Source organism: Xyrauchen texanus, chromosome 47 (assembly GCF_025860055.1).
Source record: "Xyrauchen texanus isolate HMW12.3.18 chromosome 47, RBS_HiC_50CHRs, whole genome shotgun sequence".
NCBI classification, from domain to species: Eukaryota; Metazoa; Chordata; class Actinopteri; order Cypriniformes; family Catostomidae; genus Xyrauchen; species Xyrauchen texanus.
In genome coordinates this window covers 6467985-6489449 of record NC_068322.1, presented here as the reverse complement: position 1 = coordinate 6489449, position 21465 = coordinate 6467985, and the positions used below count along the sequence as shown (strand labels likewise).

The 21465-nt window shown below is 36.6% G+C and overlaps 1 protein-coding gene across 2 annotated transcripts in view; it reads right to left on the bottom strand.

Annotated features, from left to right (window-relative positions):
* LOC127639289 (calcium/calmodulin-dependent protein kinase type 1D-like) overlaps positions 1–21465 on the bottom strand; it is a 59424-nt gene that overhangs the window by 22358 nt on the left and 15601 nt on the right. For both annotated transcript variants that reach the window (XM_052121223.1, XM_052121224.1), the window contains one exon: positions 1063–1194. In XM_052121223.1, the coding sequence (XP_051977183.1) occupies positions 1063–1194 (132 nt within the window). The remainder of the gene's footprint in view (positions 1–1062; positions 1195–21465) is intronic.

Genomic DNA, 21465 nt, shown 5'->3' with positions numbered 1-21465 from the left:
CATGCAAGTAGACCTACATGAAAGTTATTATTAACATGATATTGCAGCTATAAATGAAATGTCGCTTATTTATTCAATTAATTGTGCAGCCATAATAGGCAGCATCAGTGCTGTAGTAGTGTCTGAAGAGGTGGGCATACTGTGAATTTATCAAGAAGACAGATTCTTGCTGGCATAGTTTACACTCCTAAGATAACCACATATGGTACTTATTTTATTTAACTTCACGTTAAATAACTATTTAGATTAAAGGTATATTCCAGGTTCAATGCAAGTTATGACATTCAACATTATGCCACAAATGCTGTTGATTGAGCTTAACTTGTATTGAATCCGGAACATTCTTTAATAGGTTTCATTAGCCTATGTTCTTTTTATTACTAGTAAAAAGGGTAATCATTTATTATTACTCTAATTAATAAACGTATACATACATAACATGTAAATAAAAATAAATTAAATAAACCATTAAGCATTGTATAGCTAATACGAATGTAGTAATATTCATGTTTACTATGTATCATTTATTACTAAATATACATAAAAATGAATGGTTTGTGTAGCATATGCAAAATCCTTAGAAAGATAGGTGGGCATATGGCATAAGCTTGTGTATGTGCTAGACTACACTACTGGGCAGCATACATGTGGCAGTATCCCATTCCCAACATAGCCAAAGTAGCTGTCCACTCCACACTCACAATGTAGCATACTAATGTTTGAAATGTTTGTATGTGCATACTGCATACTGTCTTGCATACTATTTTTTAAGCATGCAGCATACATTATACAGTGTAGTAAGCAGGACGCTAGTATTCCATTTCAAATCCTTAGCCTACAATTGTTGTGTTAGTACATGTGCTGCTTTGGAGAGAGAGAGCATTTGTGGGAGCTTCCCTGCTGTAATTGGACTAGGGGACCGAAGTTACCAGGGTAACTGGAGGTCAAACCTCAGGCAAAAAAGCTCCTATCAACTGTCAGACTGAGGGAATGAGTTTAGAAGAGACGGTTGCCATGGGTACAGGTGTGGTACAGGAGTGAGGTGCAAGAAATGGAACTTACTTGCGCAAAACTGCAATTTCGTTCTCGATGCTGCTCTCCTTCCCCTTCAGGGCCTTTTTAGGAATACATTTGACAGCAAACATCTTCCCTGTTGCCCGCTCCTCTGCCAAGACTACCTCTGAGAATGCACCCCTTTAAAAGAGAATGAGAGAGAAAGTTTATAACCTCATTATTACTACAGAGATGTGAAATATAATTATTGCTACTCATTTGCAACAGTTTAAAGATTGTGGTAGAACAGAGGTGGTTGAACTGGTAAAGTCAAGAAAAAAATATCAGTGTTGACACTTACAAAAATGTACAATAGTATTACTGCGTGTGTATTTATTTACCACGATCATCGCGTGTGGGTAATACCATGATCACCTTTAAAGTGACTTGTAGTTCCATGTAAATACCATGGTATAAAACAAAGTGTGTGTGTGTGTGTGAGAGAGAGAGAGAGAGAGAGAGAGAGAGAGAGAGAGAGAGAGAGAGAGAGAGAGAGAGAAACTTGCAACAGGAAGCATCCAAGGCCATATGTCCAGCCATGCTGAAGGGTGTGTGTTAGTTTAAAGTGTGTTTTTGATGTATGCAGTAGCATAGCAACAGTCCGAGATTGCCTACACAAATATTCCCTAATTCTTGGCTCAGTGTTTTTGAAAGCTTTTCTGTGTGCTGGCAGATTTTCTCAGGGACTTTATCAGCAAATGAGTATTCTTATATAGTCAAGTTCAACCGGCCGGTCATTTCGGTGAGCTCTATCTTAAGTCCAAGCTTCAGGCAGTGGTATATGAAGTATCCCATGTCTTATGGTTGGAGTTGGCATCAGTTTATCCCCTGAAGTCCATCGTAATAGACTGAAGTGATGTCTGACTGGCACTGGCTGCATTTAGTCATCATCACTCAGAGACCGTAGCAGTGGAGTCAGACACAAAGCAGGAACAGAGCTGGCCATTTCTAGTGAACTCGGGATAGGGATTTTTGTGTTTTCAGATACTATATGTGAACAAAATGACCGGAACAGAACATTAGGGTTAATGTTAGCTTTTTCTGCTCTATTTGCATGTTTGTTTGTTTGAAGACTATTTGTGCGTTTGCATATTCTCAGACAAGATTCATATATACAGAAATCTATAGAGATGAGCCCCCCACCCCTATACACCTCCTCTCAGCTCTTTTAAATGCAAAGGCAACGTCATAACTGTACATGAATGACACAACTGTACATCCTATAATAATACTGTTAATAGGATAGTTAACCCAAAAATGAAAATTCTGTCATTTCAGAAAATTGTGTTATTCCAAAACCATATGACTTACTTTTTATGTGGAACACAATAGAAGTTAGGCAGAAATTACGATTCACTTATGTAGTGAAAAAAAAAAAATGAAAGAAAGGGTAAATAATGGCATTTTAACAATGGTAGTGTTTAACAATGCTAGAGGGTTAGGTTTGGTTGCCAGGCTGTTGCCAGGTGGTTGCTTTTAGTGGTTCTTAGCGCATTACTAAGTGTTATGGCTGAATTACATTTTTTTGGTCCCAAGATATGGCTTGATACAGTCTCAACAATGTACTGACATATGGGATTTCTCACCTCTTTTATCATCTGCCACATTAAAATCACAAGTTATATTGGTTAGGAAAATTAAAACAGCACAACTTTTTTCAACAAGCAACATGATTTAAGGTATCATTCTTGTAGGTAGCACTAACACATTCTAGTAGGTTAGAATCCCTAACCCTAAGTACAGTTAGTATGTGCAATAGTAACAGTGATGCTTGACTTAGCAAACACCATTAATGAAAATGAAAAAAAAAGAGCAAATGGGGATGGAGGGAGAAAGCGAGGGAGGAGGGGAGAGTGCAGGAGAATGACGTGTAGCTGGAAAGAACAGAGTGATGAATGAACGGTGAAGAAAAAATGTGAATAAAGCCACCAACATGCATTGCAACGGCAGTCTGACCGGTAGCAACACACACCCACATACTGTACTGTAAACACATAATTCAGGCCACAGGTGAGAGAGTGACACAGGGTAGATTTATATGATAGGCGACAGCCTCTACCTGTCAGATGCAATCAAGCGTGTGTATTTATTAGTGTGTGTGTTAATGCCAGGCATGTTGAGACAGGCTTGCTAAAAAAATTATTAACCTAGATACAGCTAAACCAGCAAGACCACAAGCAAACACACACATATATACTATATATATATATATATATATATATATATATATATATATACATATCTATATATATATATATATATACATATATACACCTATATACTCTACAAATCAATATATATACTACATATCTATATAATATATATTAATATATATATATATATATATATATATATATATATATATATATATATATATATATATATATATATATATATATATATATATATATATATGGGGTGGCTGTGGCTCAGGTGGTAGAGCAGGTCGGCTGCTAATCGCAGGGTTGGCGGTTTGATTCCCGGCCCACACTACTCCACATGCCGAAGTGTCCTTGGGCAAGACCCTGAAAGTTGCTCCCAATGGCAGGCTAGTGCCATGCATGGCAGCTCTGCCGCCATTGGTGTATGAGTGTGTGTGAAGTGCTTTTTGGTAATCTCTAAGGTTAAAAAAAAGCACTATATAAGTGCAAACCATTTATCATTTATTTACCATTTAGATTGATATATATATATATGTAGATATATATTATATATATATTATTTGCCTATTTGTTTTTATATTGTTATGTGTATATCTGAACATCTGAACTAGACCTCAGCTGAGGAAACTAAACATCAGTATGCACCGACAAGAGCACTTCCACATGCAACCGGGAGGGAATAGTGCTGCAGCAATTGTCAATCAATGACTCATACATACACACACACACACTCACACATCTCACTTAAGGGTTTCTATGCTACTGTGTTCTCCTCTAGGGAACAGTTGACAAATTATACACATAACATCCACATATCCTGTACTGCCTGAGAGAAATGGAAGAGCGATAGAGAGCTGGTTTATAGCGGACAGGTTTGAGTCCTGATTTAAAAGGCCTCAATGAATCTTAATTACACAATGCATCTAAATAATATTAAAGAAATAATGTTAAAACATCAAGCTTAAGTGAACACCAGCAAAAAGCTTGCTGGGAGACAGCTAACTGAAAAAATAAAATCTGTTGGGGCTTTTATTTAGATTATATTTAGAGCATTTACCCACCCTGATTCCATCCCAGATGTATATGGCACTCTTTCTTCAGCAGAACACAAATTAAGATTTTTAGAGGAATATCTCAGCACTGTGAGTACAATGCACGTGAATGGGTGCCAACATTTTGAAGCTCCAAAATCCACATAAGGGCAACATAAAAGTACTCCAGACAGCACTGGTAGTTAAATCCATATCTTCTGAAGCAATGTGATAGGTGTGGGTGAGAAACAGGTCAATATTTAAGTAATGTTTTTGGTGATTCACATTCTTCATGCATATCGCCCACTACTGGGCAGGGAGGAGAGTTTTCTCACCCACACCTATCATATCTGAACACATGCATTTAATATGAGTTATATGGATTTATTTTATGCTCCATTTATGTGGATTTTGGAGATTCAACATTTTGGCACCCATTCACTTGCATTGTGAAGACCTACAGAGCTGAGATATTCTTCTAAAAATCTTTATATGTGTTCTGCTAAAGAAAATTCATACACATCTGGGATGCCAGGAGGGTGAATAAATCATGAGGGAATTTTATTTTTGGGTGAACTATCCCTTTAAACTGTAGTGTGCTACCTTATTGTCACATGACCTCTTCACATGCATGTTTATCATCTTGGAAATATGAAAAACATAGATTTGTATTTTAATTACAGTTCATTTGTTTCACTGGAAATAGAAGTTTGCTATTTTGGATAAGTTTGCTTATTTGGTTAAGTTGGAAATTTGCTTGTGGAATGCTCATTTTGGCAACTAGGTTAGCGGGCTGATTTACAGTATATGCATCCTTTATACTAATAGCACACATACATACCCCCAGTTTTCACAAAAATGCAATGAACTGTGATTTGATTATGTAAATGATACAAAATGCCAGTATACACCAATGGTAAAATTTAATAGAGCAGCTCTATAAAAACCAAACCTGACAATCTATTCAAAAACACTTTCCCAAAGCACTGCATGTGTAAATGTACTAACAAGTGGCATTTTAAGTGCTATTGGCTATAATATATTGTCATGGTAATGTATAAATGAAATGAGTGTGCTCTGGTGACTTCCTCTCTATCACATTTCCATATTTCAGCACTTTCCCTGTCTTGAGCTTTCACTCATTAACTTGATGTAGAGAGCCTCTATCAATAAATGCTGCAGTTCTTTGGGAAATCATGCATCTTAGTAAATTCCCTTTGTTTGACTATTCAGTAACAATCCGATTTGATACAACACTCAAAAGGAGGCTGCACGGAGACACTGATGATGTAATCATCGGGCAACACAAGTATACATAAAAAGCCTTAGAAATCTAAAATCGAGGATATAAAAGCATCCTCCATTCATCTATTAGGACTACATTTGCAGTGCAAACCTCCATTGCAGACACCATGGCTCATACTAATTCATTTCAGCTTAAATTTAAACAAATTACCATTCCTTCTGATCTAAGAGGAATCACTTGGAATTGGAAAGAGCCAAGAGTGCAAACTCAGTAGTCAAATAGCTCAGTGCAACTGATAGTCTAACAAAAAATAAGTCTTGAAATCCCTTCTTCAGAGCTGTCCACCTTTCCATTACAATTTCCTAATAAAAAGACAGGTGCAGGGTCAGACACACTACTTGTATTAAAGTGGTCGTTTGTGCATGACACCCTGTTAATGTTTCAATGGCATTTTAATACACTGGCTACAAACAGCCAACAGATCCTTATTGCCCTGAAACTACTCCCATAAATGTGATAATAATATGTATCTCTCTCTGAGTGTGTATGTGTGGGTGTGTTTCGACCAGTGGCGGCTGCTGGTCTTTCAAAGAGGGGAAGCTCATTTTCGGCCTACATTATAAACTTATTTAAAAGTAAATTCTGCCCTACGTTCCTTTTCGAGAAAATGCACTGTGACTCTGTCGTACCAACTAGGCGTCTTTTCCAGTGACTTGACCAGTGTCTTCTCACTGGCCAGCAGAGCTAGGCTGCTTAAAAGTAGTGATATTCACTACTCTCATCATGTCCCCTAAATGACAGCTCCTGTCGGCCAAGCAAGGATGTTACATCAATAAGGCGGTTTAGGAAGGCCCTGTTTTGTTTGACTGTTTCATTATGTTTAGTCACTTGAATGCGAGCACCTTCATTGATTGCATGCTCAACCCTGATCCTGCCCATGCAACTTAATCTTGCACATGCACTCACATGTTCATTGCTCTTTTCATGTCTTTTATATGCCCTGTCAAATTTAGACAGATCTCCAAACCCCACTTTTGACCAAACAACACATCCGTGAGATGGTTTCATCAAGAGGCATGGCCAGCAGTACATTTTATTTGTCACAGCACTTCCAGTCAGCCAGCTAACTTTGTCATACCAGGAGAGCTGAAAAGACCTGTTATTTTTCCCTATTTTTTGCACTAAATCAATCTTAGGTGTTGATCTGCCCTGCTGTTTAATTCTAATTTTTTCCTCGTAAGGAAGACTTTCAAATGGCTTCGCCAAAATCAGGTCGACAATATTAGCACCGTCTGCCATCGTGCGCAGTTTCACCCGTACGACGCTAGCCTAGCCTACTGTATGAATGAATGAATTGAACGAACGAACGAACGAACGCTCTAAAACAAAATATATTAAACTTGGTAAAACTGAAACAAGGAATGTGGTGTATAATTGTGTGAAATGTATTATGCAAATTGACTAGCAATTTCGCCAAACAAATATAAAGAAATAGGTTGCAGCAGTTTGTCTTTCGACTACACTTGAGAAATCCGCGATGGGACTGAGCGTGAAATAGCTTCAGTGACTTCTTATAGTACAGATTCGCTGTCAATCAAAAGGAGATGCAGTCTTTCGACAGATCCTCCAATCATCACGCGGAAGCCCGGAGTCCGGGCCAGCCCACTCCTCATTCACCCCCAGAGACGCTGAGCGTCCGTGGGCGGGACATAATCGCAGCATTTATCCAATGACCGTCTATTTTCGGAGCACTGAAAAAACTGTTCAGAGCAGCCCCATTGAAGTCAATGGACGCTCGGCTTCAACAGGGAAATGCACTGACGCTACGGGAATGTATGAGAAGTAAATCGAGTCAGCCGACCTGCTATATGTAATGTAGCTGATTCTGAACGAACTCGTCTTCGAGATGAACGTGTTCTAACGCATTTTTAGTCAATAAATTGTTTACACAATAGTACATATTTGACCATTATTTTTTTGACATTATAGGGGAAGCTGAGCTTCCCTTGCAGTCTTAAAGAAATCCCCACTGGTTTCAACCTAAGCCCATGTGTTGGTTTTGATGTGGTTCCCATGTCTCACACAAACACAAGATACTGCTTTACTTCAAATATTAAAAAGAAATAGTTTTGTCCCTGGTAGATTTAGTGTGTTTGCCAAGCTCATCTCACCGCAGCTCCTAAACATCTAAACCTTTTCATCTGGCACCAATGTAGATGAAAATATTATCGGTAGATTAAGAAATCAGAAAAAATAAAAACATAATACAGGAGGAAATTAGACTGTTGATATATACACTACTGTAGTATTCTCTATGTAGGCTGTAGTATGTATCATTTATTATTTTTGGTCTTTAAATATAAATGTAATTTAAATTTGTGTATTTTTATTATGTATTAAATACATCATTTTTAATAATCAATGTAAAATATATTATGTTAAATTAATGCTATTCATTTAAAAGAAAAGTATGATATGAAAAACATATTTTTCTACATAATAGGAAAATTATATAGATATAATTTCCATATATTTATTCACACATTTACATTTTCACTGTTTGTGCTCTGATTAAAATAATCAGTCAAGAGATGTGAATAAAATGTATGAAATACAAAATATTTCACAAGAAATTTAAAATATAAACATATTATATAAAAATATGTTTTTATGATTTTTTTTTTATATAATAAGAAAATATATGTTTATTTATAATTATATATACATATATACATAAAATACACTATGTATGTTCAATGTTTATGGTACAATACAGTACTGTATATTCTATTTGTATCTATAATGTATGTATAGTACATAATCTGTATGTTAGGTAGTTCTACTAGTGTGCACTTTTTTCAAGCACCCACTACAACTAGTATACCACTATATAGCACAACATCTGTTTTACTAGAAAGTATTAGTGCCTGAGCAGTGAGTGCAATTATTTCCCTAATTAGGGACCATCCAAATTCCAGACAGAAGATCATGTGGATAAGTGCACGGATTAGTTCACATTCGATTTCCCTGCAGGAATGCATGTACTTCCTATACAGACAATGAGATGTTGAAACTGCGCCTGAGATCACATGACCAAATGAAAGGTTGTAAATGTAGCTACTATATTAAATGAATAGCTTAATCAATCTCAAGACCTTTGTGTTTTCTAACTATTTATCAACCAACCCCTCCCAAAAGTAACACAGACACATGAGAACAGAAACCCTATAATTTATTAACTTTTGGCAATTAATCGTTGCGATTGGTTTCTTTGCCTGGAGCGATCAATAGTCTCCACTAAGGAAATAAATTATCTGTTCGAATTGTCAGTGTGTGTGTAAGTGTGTTTGTGTGCATAATTCAACCAGTGATGCATTCACATTCAGCTACAACAACATTCAAAAACACATTACTTTAGCTGATATTAAATAAATATTCTGGGTTCAATACAAGCTAAGCTCAATCGACATTTGCTTCATAATGTTGATTACCACAAAAATTGGTTTCGACTCATCCCCAGGGGTGTATAAAGCACTCAGAAATTATACTTAAGTGAAAGTATGGATACTGAGTGAAAATATTACTCAATTAAAAGTCCAAGTATCTAGCCAAAAACATACTTGAGTGAAAGTCAAAAGTATTCACACTATTTAAGTATTAAAAAAGTTTTCCAAGCTAGAATGAAATCAAGAGAGGAGATTGTGTGAGAGAGGATGTTGTTAAATTAGATTACTGTTTCTGATGACTGTCATAGTTCTCCCCTAGTGGCATTCACAACCTGGTCATAGAATCTTGTTACAATAACAACATTTTTGCAAAATGAGTTTTATGTGGCCTGTTGTAGCCATTTTTTGGTGGAATGAACACAAGAGGTGCTAAAACAACAATGACTTTTATCCCTTTTCACTTAAATCACAAGTAAAACGGCAGATTATCAGTTAATAAACACAAACTTTTCACTCTGTTCCTCACACAGTGCTATCTTATGACATATAAACAAATTTACTATAGTGCATGACTCATTTTAACATTTGCATTATATAACCAACTACATTTTCAAGCTTGTTTAAGTGTGATCAAATTGCATAGAGGCTCAACTGATCGAGTGTTGCATGTGCAATACAACGGACCGGGGTATGAGTCCTGAAGAGCATGCGAGTTGACATGTGAGCATAAAGTGTCATGTAAGCACAAAAAAATTACATGGTTGCTTAAAAAATGTACGTTTTATGACACTATTGGTTAGGTTTAGGTTTAAGGTTTAGGATAGGGAAGTACGTTTTGTTGATTTAAATCTTGATAGAACATTAACCTTAAAGGTGCGATATGTAACAATTTTCATGTAATATTCACATTTATTTTGCCAATGTGTGAACGGCTTGTAACGCAACTTAAAATATGAGCCCTTCCCGGACTTTCTAGGTTGCCTATTAAAGCCTGTAGACTGATTTTCATGCAATGGGAGCCGGCTGCTTTTGGCGGGAAAATCCAAAGGGTGTGACATTTATGTGCGCTCCTGAGATCCTTCCCTCAGCGCTTCTCTTCTGCTATTCAACAGCGTCAACAAAGTACAACACTAGGTAACTGTGACAGGGCGGAGGGCGGGGCCGGGTCGTGATTATACACACCCGGTCACTTATCAGGATAATTAAGCCTCCGAAAGTGATAAAGGCCAACTGCGGAAGGTGGTGCGACGAGAGAGAGATCGTTTACGGTCAGCTGTGTGACAATATTTTAAGTTTTTCATTAAAATATTATTTATATTGTCAAGCCAGTTCTCACCTCCTCCTTGCCCATCTAAATCCCTTTACAGAAACGTTATCTTAGAGATGTAATCCAGCAAATGTCCGGCTCCTACACCAACTCTGATTAAGCCAAAAAAATATTATAATAATTTATCCACTGAATCGGTATATTTGCAACGTGAATGATCATCAAATGAATTACTTTATAACTGTCCAATCTGTACAAATAGCAGATGTAGAACAAAGTTTATTAGGACAAAACCATCAATGTTTCTCACTTCATGCTCATAGTTTTGAATGAATACATCACATTCAGTCGGGCGGTCACATACGGTCTAGTTGCACAAATATTTCAATATACCCGAAGCTCAAATCAGATCTGAAATTCCACCTCTGCAGATGGTCGGAACTCCACACAGCCGCTGTGAGACACTCCATTTGAAATGGCTGACCTCTGGTCTGTCATCTGTCATTTATTGGATGCAGTGAAAAGACGCCTTCAGTCCAGTAAGATGAAATAAAATGATCTGCAAAAATTTAATGAATACGTTTTACGTTTAAATAAAATTGTAGGGAGTAAAAAGTACTATTTTTTCTTTGGAAATGTACTTAAGTAAAAGTACAAGTATTCTGTTTAATTGCACTCAAGTAAAGTTCAAATCTCAAAACATACTACTTAAGTACAATACTTAATGTATTTTTACTCAATTACATTACAACCCTGCTCACCCCCCCCCCCCAAAAAAAAGCAAAAATCTAAATTACGGTGGGGCACTTATACAATGGAAGTAAATGTGACAATTCTGTAAATGTAAAAATACTCATTGTTTTAAAACTATGGTCACAAGACCTAAACAATATGCGTATTAACATGATTTAAGTGTGACAAAATTATTGTTTTACAAAGATGCCGATTGTGACACTCAATTTACAGACGATGATCGACAATATTGGGAAATGGCAAATCCATTGATCTGGGAAGTCGCCAAATCCATTAAACAGTGACCAGGGTGTGAAACTAGCACCCGCCACACGCCAAATGCAACAAGGCTGAATCCAGTTTGTGAGCGTCTCAGCTCCTCATCATAATGTATTTCTTATGCAAGTAAATTTGCTCAACAATTTTTTGGAATGTTTTGAAATATTTCAAAACACTGGAATATTTCTTATCAGAACAAAGTACCCTGGATTGGTTGTTGCTAGGAAACCTTGCAGAAGTAGCTGTGAGATGCTTTTTTGATCTATCTGTCCAAAATAATGTATTGCCCTTCCTTGGGTAACGCCAGGGGATTCAACATCCATTTGTTCATGGCTAAGGAGAAAGAGCCATAGAGCATTTAACAAGAAAACCTTTTTTACACATTATACTGTATTTCATGCTTATAAACTTTAGCATATCATCGATTGATTTCATCACAGTGAGTTCTTACGAAGATGACACTGTTGCAAAACCTAGAAAACAAAAAGCAGTCAAATGAGCGCTCGCCATGTGCGAGTTGGAACGGCACACAGAAAAGTAGTGTATACACTAGCCTTTAGAATTTTGCCAAAACAAAGTGTATTATTTTGCATTGGAAGCATACCTACTGTATTATGTCTTAAAGTTTTGTTTAGGTAGGCAGCTCACTAGGTTTTGAAACACAGTTTGTGTGTCTGTGTGAGTATATTGATCAGCACGTTTTAAATAATTAAAAACCATACACTTTAAATAAGATTATTGCTGTACGACTACGCACACACACACGCTGATCAAGTTTATAATGGTGTGTGATTCATACTGACACTTATCTATGGCCGTTGGCACAGATACAAGTGCGTGGGCGCAATTGACGAGGTGCGATCAGAGATGTGTGTGTTTATGTGTTCACGTCTCTCTAAGGTCCTGACTCAGATGACAACCAGTGGGTTGCAGAAGCCTGTAATTTCAGTAAAAAGCCCTGAGTCACAGGACTACACATACACAACCAGATGAAAGTTTTGAGGATTGTTCTGAAAAATCACTGAAATCTGATGAAATCTGAACACAAAAGATACAATATGATCCCACACTGTGCACATATGTATATTAATGTAACTTTTTACAAGGCAAGAGAGGATGATATTTAATTACTAAAGCCACAATGTCATATTCCCTTAACCACATTGACTTCGGAGATTCCATTTGGCATTACCATGGTTACGATAAGACGATGAAATGTTGATCAGCCTGATGACAGCAAATCTATAGAAGAGACATATAAAAAAAAGACAGATCTGACAAACAACAAAAGGCGCAAAAACATAAAGAACAGATGGAAATGGAAATTCTGTCACCCTCATGTTATTCCAAACATGCCTGACTTTCTTTCTTCAGTGGACCACAAAGGGAGATATAAGGCAGTATGTTAGTCTCAATCATCATTCACTTTCATTGCATCCAGACAATGAAAGTGAATGACGAGGCTGATATTCAGCCTATCATCTTCTTTTGTGTTCCTTTGAAAAAGAAGAGGCATATAGATATGCAATGACATGAGGGTGAGAAAACTTTGAAAGAATTTTCCTTTTTGAGTGAAATCCCTTTAAAGGAACATTTATTCTTGCATTGCTCATAATCTTTCCCTTCCTCTTGGAGATATTATCCATAGCAAGCCCAAAGGACCATGGGTAATTACACCTCTTATTATCCTATCATTCTGGCTGTGCACACCCCCCAGTTCACAACTGCAGAATCCTACTTTTCTGTTTCTCCCACAAAGCAGTATGTAGTACAGCATATGGAGTTTCTTTTTAGAATAGATAATGTATTATGTTCATACAGTTCTGTGGTGGTACCATATTAAAGTAATATCAGATAGAAACACAATGGTACTTTGAAATGTACCATAGTACTGTATTCATGATTACCATATTCATATACTGTTGTATTTACATGGTATTCACCTTTCAATGTACTTATTTACAAATAAACTGATTTCACAGTGAATTAGTTCAAAGTAGAAACTAGATCTTAAAGGGATGGTTGACCCAAAAATGAAAATTCTCTCATTATTTACTCACCATAATACCATGCCAGATATGTATGACTTTCTTTCTTCTGCTGAATATAAACAATTATTTTTTTAAGAATATCTCAGCACTGTAGGTCCATACAATACAAGTGAATGGTGGCAAGAACGTCGAAGTTCTAATGAGCACATAAAGCCAGTATAAAAGTAATCCATAAGACTACAGTGGTTAAATCCATACCTTCTGAAGTGATATGATAGGTGTGGGTGAAAAACAGATCAATATTTAAGTCCTTATTTACTATAAATTCTCCTTCCTGCCCAGTAGGTGGCGATGGACCCTTTTCACATGTTCGGGTTGGAAAGCAGAAGTAGACACATAGCAGGGTAAACTTAAATGGCAGCGAATGGGAGACCATTCGGGGATTCGCTGTCCTGGCGCCCCAGTTTTGTGCTCTGTTCTGCATAGCCTGGCGGCTCATTTTTGCTTATCGCGGGCCATTCGTCACGTTTCACGGCCGACCCACCGGCATGCTCGGTTCTCCCGCCCCTGATCGTCCCCAAAGTGCGTCGCCCCCCGGAAAAATACCCGGTATGCCAGATTACCAGTCCAGCCCTGGCTCCAACAGAAAAAGAATACAGTCAACAATTACACTTTTACAGCTTTAGAACAGAAGATCAAAATCTAGAGCGCTGGATCAAAGCAGTAAGAAGAGAAAAATAGGCCACATTTTCTGAAAATCCCTCCTCATCATGTTAGAAGCCTCATCGCAGCTGTGGTAACTGATTTTTTTAAATGTATTCCAAGGTAATATAACACAAAGTACAATATACATTTATACAAAATATTTTTTAAATTGGAAATATAAAAAAGTTTGCTACATTTACGTTGTTAAAGAAGGCGGAAACACGTCATAAGTGGTCTGTGAAAATTGTCCATATGCACAGAGAATGCGAATCTCCAAAAACTAAAGAGCAATGTGAAAGTGAATGGACATTTATAGCAAAAAAAGTATAAATATTAAACAGTTTCTCACCCACACATATCTTATTTCTTCTGAAAACATGGATTTAACCACTGGATAACTTTTGTTGTGTTTTTCTGGAGCTTCAAAGTTCTGCCCACCATTCACTTGCATTGAATGGACCAACAGAGCTGAAATATTCTTCTAAAAATCTGTTGTTTTTAGCTGAAGAAAAAAGTCATACACATCTGGGATGGCATGAGGGTGAGTAAATTATGTGGTGAACTATTAATTTAAGCTGAAATCAGTCTGTGCTGGCTGAAATTTAAACCACTGCCCCAGTGGCCAAAGCTGGAAGTGTAGTTGAACATTTGGGCACATGTCAAATCATGTCTTTTCATTTTCTTTATGCATTAATATTTAGGATGACAGAATGTTACCCATGTGCAGGGACATAAACATGTGTGATGAATAACAAGGGCCGGTTATGGGTTACCACCTTTGTTTGAGCAACACTAGTACACTAGTGATTCTGTACAAACTCAGCACCCATTGAATCCAAAACAACACAGCTGAGCTCTCACCCTCTCTCTTTTTAAAAGCTATTTTATTAGACATTTGTTAACAAAATCTCTTTGCTTTAAAATATACTGTAGATGCTATTTCCATAGAGAAATCTTTTTTCAACTTTGTGCGTGGATGTATGTGAATGTGGTAACAGTGCACATTTGTAAAAACCACAGGAAGCCTGCATGTGCTCTCTGCGGCTGCACCTGCAAACAGCACGAGAGAGAGAGAGAGAGAGAGAAGAGAGAGGGGTATTGTGGGGGAACGCAGCTCCATGGTAACTCTATTAAGGAATACGTTTAAATCACAGACAGAGTCGAATATAAGAGTTCCAACTGCTTTAAAGGGATAGTTCACTCAAAAATTACAATTGTCAACTCATGTTGTTTCATACTTCCATGTAACACAAAAAGAAATGTTAGGCAGTATGTTAGCCTCAGTCACCTTTCACTTTAATTCAAAAAGGTTTTCCATACAATGAAAGTGAATGGTGACTGAGACTGACATTTTGCCTAACACCTTCTTTTGTATTCAAGGAACCTAAGTATGTCATACTTAGTATGTTAGGTCTGGACCATCGCTTTAAATATGTGATCAAATCATATGACCATGAGACCTTTGATCATGAGACACTTGAACATTGCCCAATCTAGCCTCCTGCTTTACTGCTAACTACTCTATAAAGGATACTGCTATCTCAACCTCTTACCTGCCTCCTTTTCTATATTTTTTACCAAGAAAAATGTGCTTTCTCCATGTCAATGGAGCAGACAATCGCTTAAGTACATAAAACTCAAAAGACACACACACACACTCATTATCCTCTACTCTTCTGTTTGATCTGATAATACTGATTTGATACCTAACCAGGAAATACAGCAAGAGATGATACACATTAGGAATCACACTTACACAATCACACACACACACACACACACACACACACACACACACACACACACACACACACACACACACACACACACACACACACACACACACACACAATATCCTCTATTCATCTATTGTTCTGTTTGATCTGATACCTAACCAGGAAATACAGGAGGAGCATGTGAAGCACATCAGGAATCACACTAACACATCCATACATGTACACACACACACACAGAGAGATGCATACAAATAGTAAAATAATAGCCATAGGTCAAACATGTTTTAACAGGAGCAATTACGAGTATGCAGTGCATGCACAGGATTACACTTGCAAGTATTACAAAGGCTTTGTCAGTAAATTAGAAACTAATTTAAATAATCATACATATTCAAGAGCATTGCAGGTACAGGATTCAAGTAAGTAAACTTTTGCTGGCTTCTGTTTTCATTTGATAAAAGCAATGGGCTGGCACTAATAGAAGATCCTTAACAACAAAAAGAAGTCCAGAACATTTATAAGAAAGCAAAAAAAATAAAAATAAAATTTTATATATATATATATATATATATATATATATATATTCATGCAAAAGTCCTTTCACTTCAATATATGTGACAAACAAATGTGTATGTATAGTTTAGGGCTGGCGATAAAACAATCTCAATATTTATTGCGATAAAAAATACACAATATCGATGATAAGCTTTTGAGAAATGTTGTATATTTAGCCTATGTTCTACATCTAGATGATCAGATGCGTGTCGCTAAAAAAACACAAGCAGTTCCGCTTTCTCAGACTGTATGAGGTTGCTAACGTTTGCTGTCTTGCTAACGATTAGGCTACGCCGGTCACGAAATTGATTCCATCCAAACCGCAATAATTCATGACGAGGGGTGCACCCTCTCATCATCTGTAGTGAGCATCGTGACAAAACAACAGTGCTGTGTACACCAGCTCTGGTCTTTCTGTGCTGTAGTCTTGAATATTTTTCTTTAGCACCGAACACGCTCCATTTATGCCCTGTCCCGCTCCACCCACGGTGCCTCTTTTCCCCGCATATGGAAAGACATGAGAAATCTAAAAATAATTAATTTGAATGTAAAAATATTCAAACAAATTAGGGATGTGCATGAGTAGTCGAATATTCGTTCAGCAATAATTATTCGAATAATAAAAATGAGTGTGGACACAAGTTGATCACATTTGATTAGTAAACCGTTCTGTCACTCAGTACGTTCAGATGGACACCAGAAAAGAGGGTTATTGTGAGAATGTGGCTTACTGTGAGAAAGCTGGGTTTCTGTTTAAATGTACTGGATAAGCGGTGTACACTTTATATGTGCAGCTCGTCAGAAAGCAGCATCCCCGTAGCAACGTAATCCCCGTGACGCTACTTGTGTACAAAAATGTGACATGAGATCCAATATAAACATGATAACAATTATATGCCGAGTGTTTATACTCGTCCTGTACGTTAACTGCATCAGTCTACTTCATTAGCGTTTTCTTTTTCTTTGCTTTGCATGAGCTTAAATGTATTCATTATTTGTTTTCATGCATTGCTTGTTTAAATATATATATAAAACACACAGGACATGATATAAGCTTGTTTTCATTATAATTAGAAGCTTGATTTTTTTTAATGGTGACGCAAATTTTGATAACATTTTTTTTTACAACGTCTCTTTCTCATTAATTACCTTCATTTTAATAATAGAATATTCAAATATTCATTTTTTATGAGCTTAAATATTCGAATACCAAATTAGTGATGAATGCCCATCCCTAAAACAAATAATGGACTGCTGTTATTATGCTTCAAAACTAACAGATGATCTTTTAATATTCTCAGCTGCACTCGATTGAAAAACTCTAATAAAACATTTTAAAAGAAAACCCCTAAGACCCCACTGCTTCGGCTGTTTCTGGGCCCCAATGCAGTTTTTTAGAGACTATTTTGACTGTTTAGGATTTATTTTCTTCTGCCAACTTTAAAAAAAAAAGAACATTTAAAAAAGGGCAACGTGCAATTGTAAATGTATATCGTGATAAATATCGATATCGAGCGATATGAAAAAGAATATTGTGACAACATTTTTGGCCATATCCCCCAGCCCTTCCTACACTGTAAAAAAATAGTTTGTTAGATAATTAAATTAAAAGATTTTAATTAAAAAGAGGCATGACTTGAGGACTAACTTTTCCTTGCTCTTCTGACATATGAAAGTTCATTGTACTATAAAAACAAACTGTAAGTTTCAGAACTCAAAACTTCCTCCTGACTACAAAAAGAGCATTTGTTGAAACCTAGCAGCAAAAAAGACTCTCTAATCTACTTTATCAAAATGAGTTTTTTGTGCAGAGCAACATTACTAATATTTAGGGCTGTCGAATTTAACGCGTTAATTTAGTGCGATTAGTTATATAAAAATAAATACATAAATATTTTGCATAACTAATCATGTCCCTAACGTGTATGTAAACTCCGTAATTAAAGCACAGATTTTCCTTGATTTTCCAGAACAGCTCACATAAGAGGAAGCACAACAGAATACAGGATTCTTGAGACATGATTTTCAAAGTTTCCACAACATTTAACTTGACTAATCTTCCTAAAAATGCATTGTTTATGACAATGCATACCTGTGAGATGCTCCAAAAGCATTCATCTGAGGCATGCATGTACATAGAGCGGAAGGCATACAGTGAGAACTAGACACATTGACAAGCTCAATTGCAAAACAGATTGCTGTCAACTGTAGGCTTGTTCAATGATATGACAATAAAACAAACAATATGAATTCTTAAGCCACTTTTTTGTATTGTTTAATTAATGCTTTATTCATCAGCCACAATAATGCAATTCATTCATGTTTGAACTATTATGCATTTTTCATATGAATTATGTTTATTTGGGGGCCTTTCTCAGCAAATTATGTTGTATGCGATTCATTGCGATTAATTCAATTAATTAATTGGCGCGTCATGTAAATAATTAAATACAAAATTATAATCGATGGACAGCCCTTCTAATATTATAAGTGAACCTAATGGAACATATTAAAATAATAAAAAAAGGCATGACATGACTCCTTTAAAAGATCAAAAATATTATTTAAAATGACTGAATCAACCTGACTACATTAGGTTACATCAACTAAACTCCTTTATAAGCAATTTTAGACACAGCTTTTTAATGGGACGGTGTGCAAACACACATACATGTCAATTGAGGTACAGTCTTGATTTATAGAAACAACTCCGCACAAGAGTTCTCATCAAACGAGAGGTTGGGTTTGAATGTTTTGTTCCATAAACTACAACAAAGAGCTTTCAATTAAACAGACAAGACGAGCACTCGTGTACAATAACCGCAGGCCGTTATGCAAACACCTCAATTACAGAAAGCATTACGGGAAAGAGGTTAAACTAGTACAGTAACAGCCACAAACAGGAAAAGACCCTACAATCGCCCCCCCACCCCCATTCCCGGTGGGCCGACGCCTGCAGGTTGTGCTATGAGAGAACAGTTGCTTTGCAGATCTGTTCTGTGTTTGCAGATGCATTACTAGCGACCAGTTTTAGCTTCACTTTATGTACGTCGCTTTATGCAATATGTACAACGAGCCAAGTAAAAATTATTTTGCACAACTGTAGGCATAGTAACATGATTCTATAAGGCTGTGCATTTCTGTGTATTAGAGAGAGAGAGAGAGAGAGAGAGAGAGAGAGAGAGAGAGAGCGAGCGATGTCTGAATGTATCTCGACTCGAGTTATCCTCTTCGTGTCTCATATTTCAAGGCACAGCAGAGAGATACAGTAGAAGCTTTATCTGATGGATGTGAACAATAGGGACAAAGTAATAGCCTGTCGGGGCTCACATACACCCCTTTAGAGAAAGAGAGAGAGCTGGCCTAAGGTACCCCAGTGAGATCATGCAGAGAGAATGCTGGGATACTGTCTTCAATAGTTTGGCAAACAAATAGTCCTTACACTTGCAAAGTTTTGATTAAACCACAGAGCAAAGGTTAATACAATTTTCAGGGAAGCCAGCCTACAATATAGCATAGTTGTCTCTGCACATTAAACTAGATTAGCTTTTAGATGGAGATATAGTAGAGGAAGAGGGAGCTATGAGTGAGTGCTATACAGTCGATCTGACCTCACTACAGTCCAAGACCAACTTCAAGACCAGCACCTCTCAGGGACATCAACTCACTGCAGTTCCCTCCCCACAAATGGGACAGGCACATACAAGACATGACATTTGCATTAAAAGTCGCTTTATTTAGATCCCTTCTGAGGGGACAACCTGTAATGGAACTTTTCCAAAGTAGGTCTCTCTTGAAACATGGTCAGAGAGAGAGAGAGAGTGAGGAGAGAGAGAGAGAGAGGGAGAAAGAGGTGATGTGGAAAGAGAAGCTTAATGTAAAAAGAAAGGACTGCGGCAAACAAAAGAAATACAGAGATGGGCAGGGTGTCATTAGAACATTTATTGAAAAACAAACAAAAGACACTTTTGAATATAAAATCAGTTTAAAACGACTGGTCATGTGATGTGAATTGAACCTGATTTTGCTATTACTTGCTGGAGAAATAGTGACCAGGAACAGATTTCACACTCAGTAACTGAAGAACTTTATAACTCTCTATCATTAATTATTAAAGGTTGGTTACAATTATTTGACCATTATTCAAAGGTAAGTTCAAAGAAAAGAGTCCTCCAGTTAGTAATTATACAAAAATTTCCAACTAGAATTGCCTCGGGTACTAAGGAATTTGGGCCGTTTATACTTACATGTCTGACAAAGAGAGGTTTGGTTTATTAGAATTGCTCAAACCTCCACAGGTTCAAAGAGAGAATGAAATGTTGAGAAAATTCAAGTCATGTCTTAAGTAAAGCACAGTAATTAGATGGAAAAATCCTGGTCTTAATCAGTATCTTTGTCTTATTTTCCAGTAAAATATCTAAACATTCTAAAACAAGGTAAATTTACCTGAAATGCAAAACTGCACAATTGAAATAAAACTAAATGTACTCTGTTGTCTCTGTTGACTTGTGAACAGAGAATGTACCATTCTTGAATATGTCTAATTTGTCAAATTTTTATTTAAACAGTTTAAAAGTTATAAATGTGATTGCAACCTATTTTACTACCAAATATATTTTATTTATTTTTTCAAATAAAACAGGAAATTCACTTCAAAATGTAGGAAGGTACTTGATTTTAGCCATTAAAGGGATAGTTCACCCAAAAATGAAAATTCTCTCATTTACTCACCCTCATATCAACCCTGATGTGTATGACTTTCTTTCTTGTGCAGAACACAAACAAAGATTTTTTAGAAGAATATCTCAGCTCTGTAGATCCTCACAATGCAAGTGAATGGTGACCAAAACTTTGAAGCTCCAAAATGCATATAAAGGCAGCATAAATGTAATCCATACATTTCCAGTGGTTTAATCCATGTCTACTGAAGCGATCCAATCGGTTTAGGGTGAGAACAGACCAAAATATAACTACATTTTCACTGTACATTTTGCTATTCCAATCTCTGGGCACAATCATTATTTCAAGCTAAATTACACTTCCTAGTTCTTGACGCATGTGCAGAGCACTACATGGAGGCACTAGGAAGTGTAATTGATCTTGAAATCATGATTTATGGTGAAAAAGGACACATTTTGGTGTGTTCTTACCCAAAAACAATTGGATCACTTAAGAAGACATGGATTAAACCACTGGAGTCATTTGGATTACTTATATGTTGCCTTTTTGTGCTTTTTGGAGCTTCAAATTTTAGTCACCATT